This window comes from Lissotriton vulgaris, chromosome 7 (assembly GCF_964263255.1).
Source record: "Lissotriton vulgaris chromosome 7, aLisVul1.2, whole genome shotgun sequence".
Taxonomy (NCBI): domain Eukaryota; kingdom Metazoa; phylum Chordata; class Amphibia; order Caudata; family Salamandridae; genus Lissotriton; species Lissotriton vulgaris.
The window spans coordinates 1,636,813,351-1,636,835,814 of NC_141695.1; the positions used below are offsets into that span (position 1 = coordinate 1,636,813,351).

The window sequence follows — 22,464 nt, forward strand, 5'->3', positions numbered from 1 at the left end:
AATGAACGATCAAGGTCTGCTTCCAATGGGGCTCCCAGTGAGGCTAGACAAGTGTTTAAAATGGGAGCGCAAGCCTCTATAAAGCCACCTAACCAAGTATCTGCCAGTGCTCATCTCATGTACAAGTGCATTTGTGTCAGGTTCCGAACGTGTTGGCGGCCAACGCATTCAATTGTAGTGTGTGATATTGGCATGTATGAGAATGAGGGGCCCTGGCAGCCCATGTACCTGCATACAGTCCTGGTGGGGCAACAGCAGTCCATCCTCAAAGAGGTTGCCAATTGTGGTGATCCTCACCGCTTCTCATGGTGCCTATCTGGTGGATGTATGTGCAGCCACTGGGGCAGGCAAGTCACATAAAGGGATGTTTGAGGCGTAAGGTGCTGTGTTACGCCTATAACGGAGAGCAGTCTACCAACCTGGTGGTACTTAGATCTTGTCAATATCACTGTTTGTAACTGATGAACAGTAATGTCTTTTAAGAACAAATAAAATATTCTAACTACTTGCTGGACTGCTTTGTATCTATCCGACCTTCCCCCACTGGATTACCATACCTAGGTTATGTTGAAATGGTAAGATTTGTCGAGCTTCCTACAGACACCTCAGTTTAGATATAATCAAGTTCTGTGCATCAGCTCAAACGCCACTCTCATAGCCCTCCTCCCCGAAACTTAAATTCCATTTCCTTTACCCATCCTTGCCGTGCCTTCTTCAGACCATCGATTTTTTAGAACTTTTAGAAGAGACAATGCCAAGAGGAATACGTGAGGACCATATACATTCCCAACATTTCTCTAAACTAGCAAGAAATGCAAGGACATGTGGTACTATTAACGGTGTATTTTAATGGATGTTGGATGTTTGTGCTATGATTGAGCATCTGTGTAACTGCAATGCTTTTGCTGTATGTGGGGACACCCCATGAAGTCCCACTTCTGCTACCTTTTCCTGTCCTAGTGCAGCTGGCAGCCCTGAGCAGGTGTTTTTTTTTTATTTAAAAAAATGCCACTATTTTCTAAAGCTGATGGAAAGACTGCCTTTTTGTGTTTTTACTGCAACTGAACAAGTGCGGACACAGTTATATATAGCACATCGACTGAGTTGCTGCAATACACTTCCAATTTAAAGAAGGTCTCAGTTTCTTTCAGAGGCCACCTGGTTAGCCTTTGAGGATAGATAAGAATGAATGAAGTTGCATTTTCCTTAGAGAGAATTCCTGGGTAACAAAAATAAAAATCAACAATTGTCTTTTGACTTTTGAGAAGAGCAAGTACTAAGGATGTAAAGAACACTTTCAATGACTAAGCAGATACAAAGCATGGGAATCCATGTGCAATTTGGGCGATTTTCTACATACTACTACTATGAAGCCCCTCAACCTTAACGAGAGTATTTCATGGGAACAACCGAGTGCCCTCAGAACCTGTACCTTTGGATTCCAAGTTTCTTCACAGCTACAATATGGTGTTCACTCGCTGGGGATATCGAGTATAGGAGATCTGGTATTTTGTAAGACCGGGAACTCACAAGATTAAGTGCATAGTGTCCCCAATTAGCAAAGAAACTGTTGGACGCAATGACAGATCCTTCCTTGGCCGAGAGTGATTATAACATTAGCCTTAAGGCTTGGAATGGGATTAGTTTGTAACTGCAACACTAAGCTGGAGTCAGTTTTGAGTTCAGTTTAATATTAAAAGACACTTGGTGGGCGACATGCATTAAGTGCATAGTAAATCAAGAATTACAATTTGAAATGAAAAACAAAAAAACAAAAAAACAGGACACCATTACAGAAATAAATACCCGAACAGAGAATGTCAACAAGCTCTACAATTTTCATCGATCATAAAACAAATAAAAATATTTTTTTTTACAGATAACTTGTCTCTCCTCTGATGCATTATAAAACATAGGAATAACCATGTGGTTTGCTTGAACTGAGCGATCTACTAGCACAGTAAAGAGTTCTTCGACTGGTGGAAAAAAAAGAATGATCTCAAAGGGCCTTATGAAAAATACATTAGGCCTTAATTAAAAAAAATTATTATTAAACAGGGTGCAAACTATGAACAGGAAGTTGATGAATATTTCTTTAGCTGAACTGCAATTAGCAGGAGTGTAGCAGATATTTTGAACCCTGAGAACACCAGTATAAAACGTAGTTAAAAGGACAGGACATTATTAAAGAATTCATATCAATAAACGGTCATCTTTTGCAGAAAGGGGTGGCAGGGCGTTGTGAGCTTGTGGCGAGCTTTGTCCGTGATATATTTTGGGACAGTCTGTAGGATGCTTAACTTTAACATTCAGTAACTGCACAAAGTTTGATTAGGATTTTCTATGGGCTTGTTCAATTCTTGTACTTTTGTCTTGGCAGTGTGAAGGTGTCTGAGAAGCAGTACGTTTTTAAAGCACTGGAGTGGTTGTTACAAGGGACAGCCACATCTCAGAGGACAGTATGAAATGAACAGATCCAATCTTCAATTGAAGTGGTGCCTTGGTTAAGTAGGTTCATTTTGATGGACAGGGTGAGTTAAGAGAAGCAAGCGTGATATATTGGGACCCGGTATCCTGTGCAATGTTTGGAATTTATGGCAGGGTTCTCAAAGCTGATTTTGAACAGTTACTCCTGGTCTGCTGAAAGTAAAGAAGCTGGGTACATATTATTAAGTAATGCTCGAACTACAGGTGAGAGTTTCCACGAAAGGCAATGTGCTGTGCAGGTTGGTATTTGGCGAGATCTAGGTTTCCATCAATAACTTAAAGGCATACTTAATGTTAAATTACACAATTAGACAAAAGGATAGAGAACATCTGGATTACCACCCAGCTGGTATTGTGATGGTACCTATTGTGAGAAAGAGGTCTGTGCAGTAGTCACATGATGTTGAATAGAGTCAGCAAAGTAATATTATTATTTGGATGCTACTGGATTGTTGGACCACAAATCCATTTTTCATCCTAATTTCCCCAAGTGGTTTCCTTCAGAACACACAGGACAATATGTCTCAGTCAAAATTAGAAATCTCTTTGGCAATCAACCTTGATCATAATTACGTTCTGAATGTCCCATCCCCCTCTCTCTAGTATTGCAACTCCATTCGCTGACCTCAATATGCAGGTATTCTTTGGTAAATTTGGCAAGGATCCTACAAAAATGTATAAATGAATCTAGCCAGTGTGCCAAGATAAACTACTTGACACAATTAGTCGTCTTACAAGGATATTGGATATTGCTGAAGAACCCAGGCTGGACCCAGAAGAATGGTCCTATTGGACTCAATGGGCAATTTGTTTAGAAGGAAATCCCAATGCCGCAATTGGTCCTGTGAGGCATAAGGGTCTCTTGTTGAAAACTGATCCTAAAGTAGAAGTCATGGCAAGTTCTGAGGCAGGTTTGCAAGCTAAAGGACTATGGTTTGGTAACTTTTATTAAAGACCTCAGCAAATATCATACCTATGATTGGACAAGGCACAATCTTCTCTAAGGAAAGTTTATGGAAACATGCTTTTGCCAGGGCTGGCAGACGCAGTAACCATTTTACCTGCTGTTTCAACTCTTGATTCAGTTTCTACAGAGGTTCCTACTACCCAGATCAGGAATGCCATTTTTAATTCCATTCTCAGAGGAGCAGAGGCTGCTGTCACCAGTAAGTGCAAATTCTGGCCATCTTCTTCTGTGTGGCTGACTTTCAAAGTTTCTGAATGCATGTAAGTCCATAACGAAGGATATGTGGGCTCTAACACCGGTTCAAGGATATGCAATAGAACGCGCCCCTAGATCAGCCCTTACCACTGCAATCACTAGGTTTTCTCACAATACCAAAGTCTTATTGTCTCAAGAAGTTAAAACATTATTTCTCTAAGGAGGTATTCAACCAACTATTTGAAATCCTTCAGGCTTCCTTAGAAATGTGTTTGTAGCCGAAAAGAAAAACTAAAAGATACGCCCGCAATAAGCCTCAAACAGTTCAATCAATTTGAGGTTTACCGGTATTTCAAAACGGAAACTATTTTTGTTTTTAAGAGATGCACTCATTCCAGGAGACTGAATGGTTCTCTTAGATTTACAAGATGCATATCTGACAATCCCCATTCACAAGAATTACAGGAAACACAACGTACCTGCCTTGGTGCTTTACTAAGTTATAATAAAACGGTGGTCGCTTCATTATGAACCAAGGCATCAGATTAATAATTTATATAGATGACATTTTGATCATGGCTCAAAGCGCATCTACAGCTAATTAACATCAATCTATACCAATCTCCCTACTTCAATCTCTAGGATTCATAATCAATTTGGGAGGGTATGCTTTAATCCCATCCATGACTATAGATTTCCTTGCGTTTCTGGTAGATTCCCATAAAGCAGTTGTACGACTGCCTCAGTCAAAAGGTATAATCTATTCAGAACCAGATTCAATTTGTTCTAAAAATGTCCACAATCTCGTTGAGAATACTAGCACGGAGAGTGGGTCTGCTGCCCTCCTGAAGAAAGGCGATCTTTGCAACTCCCCTCTGTTACTGAGCCTTACAAAAGGCTAATGATTCAACATCTCCAAAAAGGCCTATCCTACAAAATGTTATTTCTTTGAACCAGGGTTCCATCCAAGTACTCCAAAGGTGGTCAGACCATTTGTAAGCTTTAAACAGAAGAACTAGTTTAGCTTCTGCCCCAGATCTTGTATTATTGTCTGACGCAAATCTGACAGGATCGGGCTCATGACATTATGGAATACAGACTGGTGGGACATAGTCAAAGCAGTAGTTCTTTCTATATGTCAATTGTTTAAAAATACTTGCCTCTTTTTGGCACAGCCCTTGCAGTTGCCAAACGTGACATAACGGCGGCGTGGGCAAGCACCAGGTCCCCTACCCTGCGGAAATGGCGACGACGAGTGGATTGGTGTGCCACCCAAGAAGAACCTCAGTTCGAGGCCCGGGGATGTCCGAGGAAGTTCCAGAAGATATGGGGCAAGTGGTTGAATTTGCTGCCTTCTTAACGGTCATGTTGCCCTCCAAAAGTGAAAGCACATGTTACCCTGTGTATGGCCATAAGGAGCTATCCTATCACTCCATAGAGCCAGATAACGTGGTTTGTTGGACATGGCTATTGTATATTCATGCTGATATACACAGGTTTTTGTTCTGTTTCTCAAATAAGATGCTAATAAAATTTGATTATCAAAAAAAAAAAAAGTAATACTTGCAGAATAATTTTCAATCAGAACATTTGCAAAGGACAAAATAAATTGGGCGGTGCTATTAAGGATAGACAATCTAACAGCTGTCAAATATAGCAATCATCTAGGTGGAACCAAATAAAATCCTCCATCAGAATATACAAAAGGGTTTTGGGAATTCTACATGTAACACAAAATTTCAGTTCAAGCGAGTATATATCGGGAAATATCAACACTGAGGCAGACGGGTACTCCAGATACATTCTGGCTTCCAGCACCTGGCATTTGTGTCTGTCAATATTCTTGTTGGGTTCCCTTCTCGCTAGGTCTGTTTGCTTCTCACTTAAATACCCATCTTCCCTCTATTTACAGCTGGAGACCAGATCCTCTGGCCACACCACGGATGCCCTTCACCCGGAATAATCTCACTTTTGTATTTTCTCTCTTCATGATTATTTCCAGAGTACTAGCTCATGCACAACCAGCCGCAGTCCGTGCAGGTAACACCGGTGGGGCCGGGTAAGTGGGGGGGGGGGGGGGATTTCGAGGGCGATGCAGAGGGAAAATTATTTATTTTTTATTTAATTTCCCCTCTACATCGTCCCTCAAAAAAAATCCCTTTCTCGGCCCCACCACTGTTACCTGCATGGACCACGGCTGTGCGCAACACAAAGAGGTAATATTAGTGTTGATAAAATGTGTTTGAAATTCTCAACTTTGACTCCCAACTCTACTGGAACCATCTCCTGATTTTCCAATTCTAAGCCTTTCTTTTTCCATCCTCCTGCACAACCCCAAGGATTACCTCACAATATGATTCTCATTGATTTCCTCACTCAGGAACCGTGGAGAATTTCAGGGTGACCTTGAGAACCCAAGGCATTTCGCTAGAAGCTGCACAATTCAAACAAACCTGGGCACAGAGAACTTTCAGATCTTATCAATCGGCATGGTCATCCTGGGTTTTTTGTAATCTGAAACGGGTTGTAAATCCCATTTCAGGAAACGTAGCAATGGTTGGTATTTTTTATTGAGTCATGGTAAGAACTGTCAATACACATAGGTCAGCAATTTTAGCTGACCATGTATTAAATTTTAAAAATACATTTTGCATTTGATTGCCCAGCAGCAGTCTTCTTTATTAGGGTCACTAATACACAAACTTAATTTTTGAAGTGTGCAAAGCTACATCCCAGGTGCCTTGGTTTTGCAAGTCCATGGAGAAATGTGCAGCCTCACAACTAAAAAAGCTTTAATTATAACCATCTTATTTTACTGACATAATCAGAATTTAAATGAAGCATAGCACAGAAAGGGCCACAGTAAGACTTGGTAGATATTCTGCAAATACAGTACATCAGCGATGTATGCCTGTTAAGTCTAAGACACCGGCTGTTCGCTTTCCACACAGTTAATCATAAAACTCTTAAACATGCCAGTGGCTGCTCAAACCTAATAAAGTTAGGAGACTTGAAATCTCAATTCAAATCAATGATCCGTATTATTGCCAGGGCTTCTGAACCTCTATGTGGAACCTCTTAGTCATCTTTTTCAAAACTCGAACATTGAATTGCCCCACTAAGCAGATGGCACATAATTAGATTTAAAACTATCCCCTCTAAAGAACATCACAACTCTCAAAAGAGGCTGGGATTTGAAATTCAACTGTGTGTCAGAGAAGTTCTTGAAATGTAATCCTCAAAATAGAGAAGCTCACAGGTAAGAAAGCAACGCAGGGGGAGAAGTACTCAAGGAAGAGTGCAACATGGAGCGAGTAGGTAAGAAGCACATGGGAGACAGAGATCAACTTAGAGTACAGCCAGGGGAAAGAAGTAGATGGGGGAAAAACTGGAAAGACGCATGCACTCTCAAAGAGTGCTTAACCCAAAAGAAAAAGTAGTGCTTGAAAAATCAATCAGTGGAAGGGTGCAAGAACTGTGTTTAAGTGTTTATTATACAGGGGAGGTATAAACACAAGGTAAGGAAGGAAAGTCCACTCCGCTGAAGAATAGAAAGCAAGCAAATGAGATTGGCAGTGAATCCTACCAATAACATGCAATGAGTGGGCTCTAAGCCCACTGCAAGCTGACAGTTGATCTTTTGCCAACAGACATATTGCACTGTCTAGTAGGGAAGACTAAAAATTGAACCAGGCTTAACTGCCATACTTAAAGACTATGGGTGTCTGTTTTCTCTGGCAATACATGTCAAAACACTTGTCTTCATAATCAATAGCACATTTACCACCTCAGCAAACTAGAACAAAAGGGTATCTTTTATCTGCACCACCTAAAAAGAGTTAAACAATTACTCTATAATGATAAACTAAAGATTGTTGCTCAAACCCTCATTATTAACAGACTGAACAAAAGCAATGCCACCCCCACTGAACTTCCAACCAACACACTTCTAATCAAAGCAGTCATGCCATGCATTCCACAGCAAGCCTAATCACTGACCAAAGAAAATAAGGCCAGATTTCCCCCATCTAGAATGATCTTCACAGGCTTTCCCGAGAAGACAAAATCACATTAAAAACTCTGCTGCTGAAAAATACTATTCCGCTGGCCAATTTACAAATCAGAGCTTATGAAATTCTCTTGCGGTGTAAAAAAATCCGGCAGGAAGAACTCCAGTGCTCTGGGACCCATGAATTCCGAGCAGTGCAAGCTCATACACAATGCTTTCCCGGATGTGCACCTACAATTTGGAACACCCTCTCAATCAATTTAAGAACTGCTCCGGATATGCTCTTGTTCCACAAAAAAGGCAAGACCTATCTATTCACAAGATACCTTAACTAAGAACGTTTCATATAAGTTACTCCACCTAATTCACGTGACTTTATATGTAAGTTCCAACCCCCTAAATTGGCGACTTCGAATATGTACTATGCCATACTGGCGCTTGTCATATTAGTAATTCTCGATAAGATCCCTTATCGTTTACATCCACCCACCCATTCCCTCCCCTTCTGACCTCCCTAACTCATAAATGTTCTAATGTTGTTATGTCTGAGCAGCTATTGTTACATGTAAAGTGCTCTAATACCATCTTGTGAAGTGGTGCTATAGAAAACCAATGTAAAATTTAAAAAAATAGGAGCTTGAACTGACCTGCGATACATTTTAGAAGCACAAAATCAGTTTGTTCGTCAAAAGTTTGAAGTGATTGGGAACAAATAAATCTCAGATATACAATCTTTGCACCATGAAAAGCTTTAAGTTTCAATATCGTGTTTGCTTTAACAATCCAAGTCCATCTTCTACTACAAGGATAAATTCCAATTGGGGTCATTTAACTTATTCATCCCTCTAAGTCAAAGAACATGAGGACCACTAAAGAGTGTGCTGTTCAAACTTGCTCTTTTGGGTACCATTAAATCCCTTGATTTTTCCAGTAGTCAACACCTGAAAAATTTTCGGTCACACCTCTACAATAGAAAAACCCATATGACATATGATGGGGCAAATATAATTACAATGTCACAATACACTTGTCAACAATCTACTACTGTCATACAAGGACACGGTCTACCTCCTGTGCGCTTTACATTAGAATGTAAACATGACTGCTAGATTAGTTAGGTGGGGCATAAATAACTTTGTACATCCATAATTGGCTGCCTGTAGTAAAGTGGGGATTAGTTAGCAATAGGCTGAGAGATGCTAAAGCCTTGATCTGTCAAAAAGGAGAGGTATGATCAATCATAACCCCTACTTTTGATTCCTTCTGCGAATGGGCTTTTGATTTTGTGCTGTGAGTTTTACGCGCAGTGCAAAGTAGAATTTAGAAGGGACAGCAACAAAGAGGTATCCGAAAGTGTGCGTTCACTAATTGGAAATCAAGTCCAAATACCATGTAGCAGGTGTGAAAATAATCAGCTATATTTATTTTGAGCTCCACTTTTGCAGTGAACAGTTTCTCAAAGGCTTGCCACCCACTACAATACTTCAAAGTACTACAAAATGTTACAATTGTGAAAATACACTTTGGAGGCAACAGCCAGCACAAGTGTGAGGAGGACATATGCTGGAGATAGTGACAAAAGAGGTTTATACATAATAGATTTTATGCACAAAGAAGTTCTTTCAAAAGATTCCAAGCAAAGCCAGTACATGTTATGTATTATACTATGGAAACACCCACACCATAAACTAAATAAAACATATTTTAACAACTGATTTTGTAGCAACTACACACTTGAGTCTATGGTGCATATGAACTCGGTAATTTGTATTTACACTTCTAGGTACTGATATGAAAAACTATGTAAAGCTCTAGATAAAAGACAGTCATGAATGGAACAGCTGGTTAATGGAAATGACAAGCAGTGGCCTTTGAATAAACTATCCATTAGCGCAATGATCATATGGAAACTAGTCTTTTCTTAGAGCAAATGAAGTGGATAACTTTCTGAGTTGTTGAGGTGACCATCAGGTAAAACATGAAGAATTGCCAGCCTCATACACCATGAGGCTCTGACAATATAGATTCATGTTAAGATTGGCAAAGGAGCAACTGGTTGAGGAAGAATGCCACAGGACAACACCTTACCAAACAGAATGATTATAAGACAAGGGAGCAAACATTATCACCCACATATACAAACTAATTGGAAGTAGTAGTTAAAAGACTGCACCTCTCTGTACAATTGTATGTAAGTGGATTGTCTATCAATTGAACAGGTTGATATGTTGAGGGCATTATGGTACTCAGTACCCTACTATCAGGGGTCCCAACACACATTAGTCCCCAAGTTACTCTGTGTAAAAACTGTAGATGAAAATACCAAAGTACTCAATGGAAGTCTAAGCACAGCCAGTCCATAAAATAAGGATTCTTGTAGATGTATATCAGATCAGTGATTTATTGAAGACAAAAGACCAAGTAATTGTACAGAACAGCTGACACGTGTTTTGTCACACAGTGACTCCTTCAAGGCTAAATAGGTAGTAATATCCTGGCATTAAGTTTGACAAGCAGAAAAGATTTGAAGATCCAAAATCTGATTTTCGAACACAACAAAAGCAACAGAAGTCTTTGCCCACATCCACCAGAGATTTGTGGCTGGGCTTTTGCGGTAAAATAAAACAATTGACGACCAAATTCGTAGTTCAATGAAATTGGAAGGCCACGAATATTCTGTAGTCTAAGCTTGTAGGAGTAGAGCGTCCTTTGTAACTACTGGGTGCAGTACAGTAGTTCTGCTACAGTTTAAGGCTGAGGATCAAGTAGATCGAACAACGGTGTTAGACCTCAAATATAATCTTGAAAGACACTTAAGATATATATATATATATGTATTTTAGGATTCATAGACGGTCATAAAGTAAGACTATACCCATATACTCATGGGAAGTGTACCTCGTGCAGCTTATGGCTTTCAGAGAGAAAGGTTAAGTGGAGAACCTTGACAAATTCCTGCCTCTTATTTAACACTCATCAAGTATAATGTTGGCATCCGATCTGATACATCTAGAAGAATGGACTAACTGTGCTTGGACTTCCATTGAGTGCTTTGATATCTTTAACAATATTATCGCACATATATACAGGTGAAAAGGATCACTCTGACCAAACGTTGACATTTCTAGACAACCACACTGCCGATATTAATTTGCAATGCTTCCAACGTCTGTTAACCAACCCGAGTGGAGTCCACAAAGCTCACTGTTATTGCATACTTATCCTTGATATCATTAGTAGTCATAAATATGTGTCAATCTTATATGTAGAACAACAACATTATCCTGATATTTAACGTGGGTCCATTCACTTAGACAACCTCCTGGCTTGCCTTTGAGACATGGATTGTGGACTCAGCATATTTGGATGCACCCTAAAGTATCTAAACAGAAGTGATTCTTCAGATTACAAAGCTGAATTGGCTACTCTTCAATAATTAGGCAACAGCTAAAGTTCCTTAAACAAAGAGGTCCTTAACTGGCAAGGTGAAAGGAGTTGATGGTGTCTACATCGAGCCATTTTGGATTCATTGCTGCAGGAGTGTATGTTCTTAAAAGCATCATCCTCCACCTCTTCAAGAATTCACCATATTCTTCTGCACTTCTTTAAATGTCCTGTGGTCAGTTCTTGAATCAATTATACAAATGACTTGTATCTTGAAAGTAAAGCAACCACAGAGTGTAGGAGAATATTTAGCTACTAGTGTTTGCAAATATAACCATGTATGAAATTATGGGAGCAATTTGGACTGGCTCATATTTAAGGATAGAATGTAATGAAACTAACACTTTCTTATTCCCAAATATTCCTAAACCCTTTCTGAATGAGTAATGTCAATATTCACCAATCACAAGTAACCAGATATTGGTGACCTGGGAAAAGTAATCCTTCTCGGCCAGGTTTCAGCTGTCTATGCTGCTTTGCTAGACTAAGCCTGGTATTCCTTGACACACCTTAGGGGCCATTTTATTTTTGTTTGTCTCTTTAATCTCTGTGAATCAAGATGAAACATCTTTAGTGTGACCCAAGTGTCCCAACTCATTTAATTGATATGTTGGGTCAACCGAGGATCTTGTGGCACATGACCTACCCATGAGAATTTCCCCTCCATCAAATATATTAAGAGGGAAGCATGGGATGTGGAGCACAGAGAACTGGGTTGGGTTATTTCTTAAGACAAGTCCAAAACTGAAGTTCCTCGCTGCTAATTTGTGGCCTGGATCTCCACCGGTAGGAGAAAAAAGGATCCCAAAAAAACTCTCTCACCAGTGTTGAACTCAAATTCCAAGCAGTTGCAATCAAATTTATTACTGTAAAAACAAACTGAAGCTGTGGTGAAGGCCTGCAAATTAAGAATCCAACTGAAAAAAAACATAATGAATCACCTCCAATATCAAAGTTTCAGATTATACGAACTCTTGTGCAATCATTTATAAATTACAGCTGTGACCAACAACCAGGTCTCCCAAAAAGCCAACTGTGTTGTGTGACTAATATTCATAATCCAGCCCGACAACAAAAATCAGCACTCGGGAAGCTTCATTGGCTCCCAGTGGAGCCAGCAATTTTAAATGTATTGATGCTGAAGCCACATGTATCTTCAAATGTTACCCTACCTGACTCCAAAACAAAAAGCATCTGATAGCCAGTAGCACCTGTAATCACCAAGATACTTTCTCTGGTCCATCTCTAAATATATCAATCAAAATGCAAAACCGGCATTGTCAGCCCTCTCTGTACACTGGGCTCTAGGAAGTACCATTAACTTACAAACTTTGTTAGTAACAAATATTTCATTTTTCGGAAATATTGGTGGCACAAAAATATTGGTGGCACAAAAAATGCTGAAATCACTAACTATCCAACCCTGTGCAGCATTCTCACTAAATGAACTAGACACATTTGCACGATCAAAAAATGACAAATTAATGTGTAATAGCCTATCTTGATAAACATGAAATTACAGACCAGAGTATGTACCATGTAAGTTCCTATAACATAATGCATCAAAATGGTTGCTTTCTCAGTGATATCACAAATCACTGTACCACACACAGCAGAATTCTGTCTCTGGAAAGGGTGCTTGGACAATAAATGTATTATTTTCTTAGACCAACACGTAACTTAACCAAATATCAAACATGCAACACGGCAGTAACAGTTAACGCATTTCTACACACACAGTAAATGGCCTTAATTGCACATTCACAACAGCACAGTGGGTAAACACAAAGTGCAATCTCGAAATGTGTTTTACTTAGGCGATAATAAATCTCTCCACATTCGCTTTTCCTGCATCCACGGAATCCCTAGTATTCAGGTCTAACAAAAGACCTGAAATTCAATGTTTTTAGCAGCATATTAAATAAAAATCGAGTCTGTCCTACCTTTGGATCGAGTGGAGATGTCCATGCTTTCAACCACCTCTGGTTCCGTCTTTATTTCCTCCTCAGCCAAGCTGCAAAAGAGTAAGAAAATAAGCACAAGGCATAAATGTACATGCTCGGTGTTTGCACTTGCAAGCAGCTACCTAAATTGTGGAAAGAAACCGTGTTTAATGTGCTAACTGACCTTTTCGGCACTGACTGAAAAAGCTGAACTAAAGAGCCGCTCCGAACAACCCTCCACAGCTCAATAATTCTACGGGAGCCGCTACACACACCTCTGCGGGCACCAGGAAGGAAGACATGATGGCTGCATCCTTTAATGATAATGTCTTTCCAGTGGATTTTTACCAAAAAGGTAAAAAAATGTTCGCTTTTGATCAATGCATTTTTCTCATTTTATATCATTGCATTGTCTTAGAAAGCACAAGCAGCACTTGTTTGCATCTCTCTTCATTGCAAGAAAAAAAAAAAAGGTTCAACTGAGAAATATGTTCAGATAATAAACAGTCAGCTGCAGCCACACACATTATCAGCTGCTGAGGCTGTGCTGCTAGAGGCGGACACTCTCGTGTCTTTCGAGGTAATGATTTGCACATTTTACATATTGGTTGCCACATTCAGGGTGTTCTGAATTACTGTAAAGGAACCCTGCACAGGCATTGGGGTGTTAAACAAAACGAATAAACGATAACATATTTGTTTAAAAAAACATGGCTGCAGTGCTTCATTGGTTAATTTTTTGGGTGAAAAAACAATATATTCTCGGCACTAGGGAAATTGGGCTTCTTTTGTACAAAAGGGAAAAAAACAGCCATTTGCATTATCAGGTTCACCATGGAAATAAAGCTCAGTGTCTTTTCTCCTCCCCTCCCCCACAATGGATGTCAAAGGCACAGGCAAGGTTAAGCAGCTCACAGGACACAATGGGTTCCCCTATGTTCAGTGTCAAATCTTTATGAATACTTATAGTTATCAATGAGGTTCCAGAAAGGGGTCTGTGAGCACAATGTTCAGAAGCAGAGAAACAATCCTTCTGTCCACCATTTCCATGACTATGCTTTTGTTGCTAAATGCTAACGCCTAAAAAAAATGTGGGTGTTGGTTCGACGTTTCAATTAAAGCCATAATGGTCCAGGCAAGAAACCTCACGTGATTTGCATTTAACAGCTGGGCATGGTTCACGTTCTGGGAGGGGGATGGGGAGATCACATCTGCAGACACACCACTGAAAACGTACAGCTACTTCATACCAAAAAAACATGGTGACTAAAAGCACAGGTCTTCACAAGAATGAACAGTCATTATGCACAACAATATGCCACCCTCTCTTGGAAGAGGACTGCACTGATATTCTGAGTGGAGGTGCACGGTGAAAGAATAGGTGCAAAATGGTTTTGCACCACAAAACCTCCTTTTGGTGAAATATGGGGATGTTAACAATGCAGGGAAAACAATAACATTCTACACCACAAAAACTGTCACTACATTTTATAGACGCTATGCACAGTCCCTGGTAGGGAAAGTCCTTGTCATCTGTTACATGTGCAGAAAACATGAGATTACTGTTCGACGTCGTTCCAGGACTGAAAAAAATGGAGCTGCTACATGTTGTTAAACAGTGTAACTGTCTTCAAAGCTGAGATTCACACTGCTGTGTTCACTCATGTAAAGCGTGCAGATATAAATTAATATGACGCCTGTTTAAACCACAGGCTATGGAACCATTTCACTACATGCCATTTTGCAGTTTAATGACCTGCTCTCTCCAGGCAGCGCCTTCCACACTCTGCTACCCATTTCAAATTTGCAAATATGACTGAATAATACTAGAATCTGCATTAACCCGAATCTACGCATTCCACGGCTCAATAATCCCACAGCTTCGTTTCAGCACTCACCCAGTCTCTTACTCACCGGTGGCTATTCTATGTATGCAGGCTTCTTAAAATGGCGTCTGCCAGCAGAACACTGCTTCATTCCTGTACTGTAACTAAAATGGAAGCAGCTCCCATGTTGCCCTTTGTAAACAGCAGTGGGGTTTTTCAAAGCAATCCTTTAAGAGACAAACTGCAGAGAACACCTGACAATCTCAGCGTTCACATGCACGTGCTGATCTTTGCATCTGATTTTTGCCAAAGCCAAAGGTTAATAAGAGATTTCCAGTGATACGTTTAAACAACGTCCAGAGGAATATCTTTGTGTCAGGTGCTCTCCATGAGTTACAGCACTGGACAACTGACATACAACTTTAGCTTTTGTTAATCTGTTTCAACTGTGCAAACAATAATTACAATATTACAACAGTCACTGGGCGAAGAAGGAAGGAAGCCCAGGGTCTGGGGGAGCGAGTATCATTCAAGATGAGGAATAATGCAAACGGTGCAAAACGAACCAAATGTCAGACTTAAAAAGAAAACAGTGAACGTAAAAGCATTTTTATGCACTTTGGGAACTACGTCAAAGGGCCATGCACAATGTAACAAGTGAAAGGACTGCAACTGTTGCACTCATTAAAATAATATGCCACAGATGAAGACATTTTGGAGGGGAAAAAAAAGATTTTGAATTTACAAGTTCAAAACATGGGTATAAGAGATTTGACATGGCTTTTACATATAATTTTTACATGTAGATGCAAAATAAATTATTAAATGAAGTCTAGAAAGTGTAAGACAACTGACAACATCAAACCAGTAAATTCTTACATTAGTACGATTGAAGATAACCGAAAATGACCGATGTCCTCTTTCAATACATGTTAAATAATAATTGTATTTGATGTCATTACCCATGGAATAAAACATCATTCTTGAGCGGATCTCTACTTCTGTAACACACTTTGTATACCAGGTAGCCACGAATATAACAATTTTTATGTCAATTTTGACCCTGCCTTGGCTTGCAACTCGTGCAGTTTGTTAATAAAGCTTTATGCAAACGTGGTTACAATTAATAATATCTTACCCCACTATGCAGTTCCACTCAACTCTTTACAGAGTCTATTTTCAGCACAGAGCTGTAAATGATATCCGGTCAAGGATTTGTATGAACAGTTGGCTATGCAGGGGACTGACTGCACTTGAACCACATACAGAGATGCTGACCATGTTAATTAACCCTGAGCTCAGCTGCTTGCAAATCTACTCTGATTGAAAGAAAGTGTGCAGGGCCCGAGCTCAAATGAGGTCTGCCCCTTTTTCTTTGTGACATAAAATGACACTACTTCCATCAGTAAATGTGGCTTTCCAGGTTGGGTAGTAACACTCCTAAAGAGTTTCTGTGCTAAAAGAAAGCGACTAGCACAACCCTATCTGCCCAAAGCAACACAAATAAAAGGTGGTTGAGGGATGGTAGTTGTTTCCAGAAGGCCTTGTGCAGCCCCGTTTTACAGGTGTCGGTATTAAACCAGGCCGGCGATTCCATTACGATAAGGGGGCACATCTGGTTGGGCTACTCTGTTAAAGTACTGCAATGCAGGGATATGCGTTTTGAGCGTTTTGGGGCAATAAAAAAAAGATAGCCGGACCAGAAAAGGTAGATAGCGGTCGAAAAATAAAGCACTTATATCTTACACGCAGTGTGCACAGTTCCAACAAGTGACGGGTTAATCCGGTCTGCCTACTTCCACGTATTTCCTTCCTTCAGGGGAGACAAGTCAAAGAGGCCATTTTGATGCAGCGTTTCCAGACTCCGGGCTGAATTCTGCCGCTTTAAAAACAACAAAACTGTGACCCCTTGCAAATACAAGCAGACTAATAAAGGACATCAGTGCTGACAAGTCGAACAGACCACTACAATCCTGATCCATCAGAGCGATTTCGATACCAAATAAAAAAAAATCAAAAAAATCACTCAAATGGTTTACATTTCAGCTGTAGCTACTATGCAAACCAAACATTCAAAGAATGTCACGTATGTTCACTGCAAATAGCCTCTTTAATCATGCATACAGATCACGTCCTTGTTGATGTTTACCCAATAAGGGCTGTTAAAGAAGCATATTTTCACTATGCAGTTTCTTGTGTTGCTAAGAAACAAGTCCGAATTAAAACGGTATGGCTGCCTTGTTTATTTAAACACCTGCAACTTACAATCAGCTCCTTATGCCAAATATATCACTAAAGACACTGCTGCAACAAGTAGAGGCCTAGTCCAATGCATATGGAGATGGGTTCAAAATACAATGAATTCATCAAATCTGGCATTATTGGCATAAAGGTATTTTGTGTATATGCATTTAAATGGCATTTATCAGTTGGAAACTGTCCGGAAGAACTAGAATCCAATTCGTGTTTGCTCGACTGACACTGTGTGATCTTGGGCACAACGCAAGACAGCCTTGGCATCACTGGAATTTTTCCAAATTAGGCCTTTGACACATCTAGATGTTTATGCAGATTACGGACGTACTGCAGCGAGGGTGATCTGCTCTGGCACATAGTAAACAAAAAAACGATATACATGCCATTCCCTAACACATTCAGCACACTTACCTATTTTAATAAACGTTGACGCGGCGTACAATGTTAAGTGAGCTTCAAGCCACAGTGGCATTCTGTTGAGAAATAGGGTTCTCTCAGCATTTCAGGCATGCCAAGTGTGACCAAAATCACCATTAACAGTTGTACCTACCATTTATGTATCATTGGCACGGTACACGCTTAGCATTAAATACAGTAAAGCCCCATTCCTAGTTGCATGTCATAGGAAATGTCTGCGCATTACCCCACAGCCACAATACATGAAATAATCCTCCCATATTCACTCAACAGTAAACAGCAACCGTGTGGTGAGCTGCATTGCCTTTTAGATTTAGTAAACGCAATGTTGAAGCATGTAAATAAAAGCACATTTTATTTCCAACAATATGGACAACATCAGGCCCGACTTCCTGTTGGCATCATGGTCAAAACACATCACCCAAGCATGAAACGTATTAAGAATACAAATCTCAAGTGAAAAGCAGCTTATATTATAAAACCCAAATCGTGTAACTACTAGAAACGCTTATATACATCCTGTGTGGTTATTTACAACGAAGCAGCAGCACATATAGGCCCCAAAATTGAAAACTGCCCATAAAAATTGCATTTCAAGAACTGCAAATAGTGAAAAGATACATTTTCCTAAAAAGAAGAAAGCCAGGAGCATCATTTATCGTTCTGGAGAGACAAACTTGCCCTTTCGCTTGGCCTTTCTTGGTTCACAGAACACCTCTCCGCTTCCATTTTCTCCCCAGCAGGCATGTGACACAGGAGATAAGACAATAGTGCTGCCTTTCTTCTCCAACTGAAATACCCCTTGCCAAAAACAGGATCTTTACAACCCCCCTGCTCTTTCCAAAAAGAAAAGTCCTGCTAGATTTTGCTCGTTTGTGAAATTAAAGATGTGGCTTCAGAATACCAGACATGTGACCTGCTTAAAAAGCAGCTGTAAACAGTTTGCACAAAACCCCAGGCTGCACTGTGAGATTTGAACGGCAAATCGCAGAGGAAAAAGTCAGAGCAGATACAATTCACATATTTCTGAGCAAATACGAAAAAATAAAACGCTTACCTCTGTGGATGCATTGTTAAAAGAGTGTTATGTCAATACTTAGAAAACATGGAGGCCAGACTCTGTTCTCAGACAGAAAGGGCTTGGCACTTCGGCTTGATGATCAGGCCTGCTGATAGAAGCTCGTCGTACATAGGCTGCTCCCATGTGTGCGGATGTGAAACGTCAACGGATTGGCCGAAACACTTCCTGAGTGATTATCTTTGTGCGGCTCTGGCGAGCAGGAGCCATTCTGCGAGGAGAAAAGAGACAGGCTTCTTACTGCTAGGCCTTTCCTTCAGCAGCCCTTCTTCCAATGTGTCAGGAACGCAGTTTTAATAACGTACGGGTCGTTTCTTGGGTCACACAGATCATGTAAGATGTAAAATACATCTGCAATGATCCCAACGTCGTGAGTGTACGTTTTTTAAAGTTACAATGTTTACACGGCAGCGACTGGTGACTGAAAGAATCGTTTAAAGTTGTTACAATACTGCACTTAGCACCTCGAAGCTACCGGAAGGTAACGAAACGCTACAAATGTGCCGGGTAATGTTGCAATTTGGAGCTAAGGCCGTACTCAAACGCATGTTTACGTGAGACGGAGAAATTACGATAATGGTTGTGCCGGTTTCTCGCAGTTGGATTATTAAAACGCCCAAACTAAACTTGTGTTGCACGCTTCCAGGCACACTTTTAACGCTAGAAGGATATTTTGAAAAGAATTTCCGATGCAAATCGCTTCTAAAAATCTGGCAGAGGTTTGCAGTCAGCACAGCCCAGACGCTCTCCCTGCCCCCTCCCCCGAGGCATATTCCTGCCGAGGAGGGTGAAAATAGCTCTGGCATTTCATCGTCAGATCGAGGCAGCTCGTGCGCTATTAACCCGTGAGAGGGCTACTCTTTAAAACCACGCTGGGTTTATAGGAGAGGTATTCTGGCCTATACGCTGTTTTATATTTTAAATAGTTACACTTTCCAATAAACGAGTTTTTTATTCTTTGGCAGTCATTTTTTTTTTTATTTAGCATTTAAACAAATGCAGGCATAAAATATGCTTGCATGAAACACTTTCCGGGGTGAAGCTATCAACAGCTCAGCAGGTGCAGTGCAAAGGGCGCAAAAGATGCAAGGGGCCCCTCCATATGGCTGTCTTCTAAAATTCAGCATGATATGTTGTGTGCTTGGAGGCCGGAGGAATTTTTTTCTTGCTTGCATTAGGATCTATGGTCATTGTTATGCGTCTCTGGATGGTATTGTTTTCTGTGAGCTATAATATTGACTCCAACTAGTTCAGGTATATAAGACATTAACCCATGTGTTTCTCGTTTTTTGCGACTCGAGTTACCATATGATTCCATGTCTTGAGAACCATATATTCCAGACCTGGACTTTCATCTTGCATATCATTGTTCTCACGTGTGGGCTTTCGATGTGTTCCTTTGAACAACTAAATCGCAACTACAAGACCCAGAATGCACTTGTGCGGTAAAGGAAAACTTAAGGTTGGAAAATATTGTTCTTGTGGCAATCACTGTAGCCCTATTTTCGACCCAGAACCCCCTTTTGCAGGTCTCGGTTTTGTCCAGTTACGTTTTGAGCGCCAAGATCGTCTTCTTTACTACAAGAAGCGAAGACACTACACATTTAAACTCATTTTCCTGGAACCCCCCCCCCGATTTCTATGTCCGTCAAGGAGTAGGTCATTTAGTCTAGGTTTTTGCTTTGCATTCTGGATCTTGTAGTTCTGATTTTATAACGAGCTAAACTGGACTATAAGCCCCAGAAAACAATGCTAAAACCTGGACTATTCATGCACTACCTTAAGAAACTTGAGAGCTCTGTTTGATACATAGGCTTTCAACTTTCTCTGACCTGACCTGCATTTTTTCCAGTGGACTCTACAATCTGTGAGTATACTGGTGGTACCAATCGACTTTTCTGGAAGCCTGTCTGTTTCTAGGGGATGTACCTAAAGCTTACAAAAGGGTTAGCATCCACTGATGGTTGTTGCCGGCTAAATCAGTCTCAGGGTCACAGGCCTTTTTAAGTCGAGGCTGGGGAGCGCATGCGCTCCTCTGCGAGGCATGATGTATTCGAGCATAGACTTGAAGCTCAGCCCAATTCCCACACATATTTTTCATTGGCTTGTGTCATTGTCCTTTGTAAATGCTGCCTTCTGATTCGTTAATAGGCTTGTTAATCCCGCCTGGTCTTCATTTGTAACCTTCCATGAGGACTGGCCCTTTTACTTCTGTTGTTACACATTGTCTGTAAGCACTATTTTCTTTAATGAGTTTCTCCTACTGCAGGCACATGCTTTCCTGCAACATTCAGTGTGCAATGCGCACTTTCACAGCAGCCTGGGGCAATTTATTTATTTATATAGAGCCAGAATCGACCCCCGAAGGGGTATCTCTGCACCACGGACAGGCTACAAAAAATAAAACTGATGGATGGGATCAAAATCCGAATAGGATGGTCTAAATTGGAGATGGTCAGGGCATTGAAGCTGATGGAGGAGAGAGCGGGAAGCGGTCGTGGGGGGGCGCTCAGGACCAGTCTTGCCGCAGTATTCTGGACCACCTGCGATCTACAGAGTAAGGCCTCATTGGCAGAGAACAAGAGGCCATTGACGTAGTCCAGATGACTGAATATGAGTTTTCTGAGTTGAATCCGGAAGCAGGGCAAAAGCTCTGCGTAATAGGCCCAGCGAATGAAAGCAGGAGCCAGCTGTCTGAGCAGGGTGCTCCTTCAAAGTGAGAGCCTGGTCCAGGCGGATGCCTAGGTCCTTAACAAGGGATTTAGGAGCACCAAGATCCACCGGCCTCCATTGCTGTGTCCACAGCAACGGGGCCTCTCCAAAGAGCATGATCTCTGTCTTCCCAACATTAAATTGGAGAAAATTACAACTCATCCAATTAGAAATAGCCCTCATACCAGAGGAGAAGACCGACTGAACAGATGGAGTGCATTTGCTATAAGGAAATAGTAGCTGTGTATTGTCTGCGTATGAGATGGGAGTGAACCCATAGGTCCTAAGAAGGTTGGCCAAGGGAGCAATATAGATATTGAACAGGGTGGGTGGGGCCACTTTGAAATGAAATAGGTCTTGCATTTACAATAGTTTGAGCTATTGGCTTTGTAAATGACAATTCCTTTTATTTATGTGTTAATGATCAAAACAGATAAATAAAAGGCATTGTCATTCACAGTGCCAACAGCTTAAACTTTCGCAAATGCTAGATCTATTGCATTGTAAATGCTTGTTATCTGAGTGCGTGGGACCAGGAGAAAGTGTACGTGGCAAGCACATTGCTTCACGATCAAGGGGAGCTAGTGCAAAAGATGGAAATTCCCTTTCAAGTTTTCTTCACTATTCACTAACAGCATGGCAAACGAAATGCACATTGTTCCAGAGTCACTGCAGCTAAAACCCAAATTATGACTGGTGGTTGCAAAGTTCTTAAGTTTCCCAGGTTAATGCGTAAGTAGCTCAACCAAGGAATTTTTTTTTGCTTTGCATTCTGGAACTTGTAGTGCTACGAAACCACTTACACATTCTAAACTACAAGACCCAGAATGCAAAGCAAAAACCTGGACAGGATGAGCTCCTCAAACAAGGACTTGGGAAAATTGAGTGCTCTACTGTTTGGAAAATGTATGCTAGTCCCACTCCAGCATAGCTGCTAAGTTTCCCAGGTCCATGGATAAATAATCAGTTCAGTCCCATTTGGCAGCCATTGCTCCAGTCAAGCTCTGCCTGCCCCAGTAACTAATCTCCCACTTCTGTACTGGGCAGTGCTTAAGCAACCTGAATATGTTGGCTTTTCCACATCTGTATCAATGAAGGCAAATGCAGAAAATCTGATCAATATTAGCTGC

At 40.7% G+C, this 22,464-nt stretch overlaps 1 protein-coding gene across 4 annotated transcripts in view; it reads right to left on the bottom strand.

Moving 5' to 3' along the window:
- ZMYND8 (zinc finger MYND-type containing 8) overlaps nucleotides 1–19,458 on the bottom strand; it is a 417,579-nt gene extending 398,121 nt beyond the window's left edge. For all 4 annotated transcript variants that reach the window (XM_086932602.1, XM_086932601.1, XM_086932600.1 and 1 more), the window contains exons 1-2: nucleotides 18,602–19,458; nucleotides 13,046–13,116 (exon numbers count right to left, since the gene is read on the bottom strand). In XM_086932602.1, coding sequence (XP_086788728.1) covers nucleotides 13,046–13,116; nucleotides 18,602–18,615 — 85 coding nt within the window. In that variant the 5' untranslated portion in view covers nucleotides 18,616–19,458. The remainder of the gene's footprint in view (nucleotides 1–13,045; nucleotides 13,117–18,601) is intronic.
- Nucleotides 19,459–22,464: the final 3,006 nt, after the last annotated feature.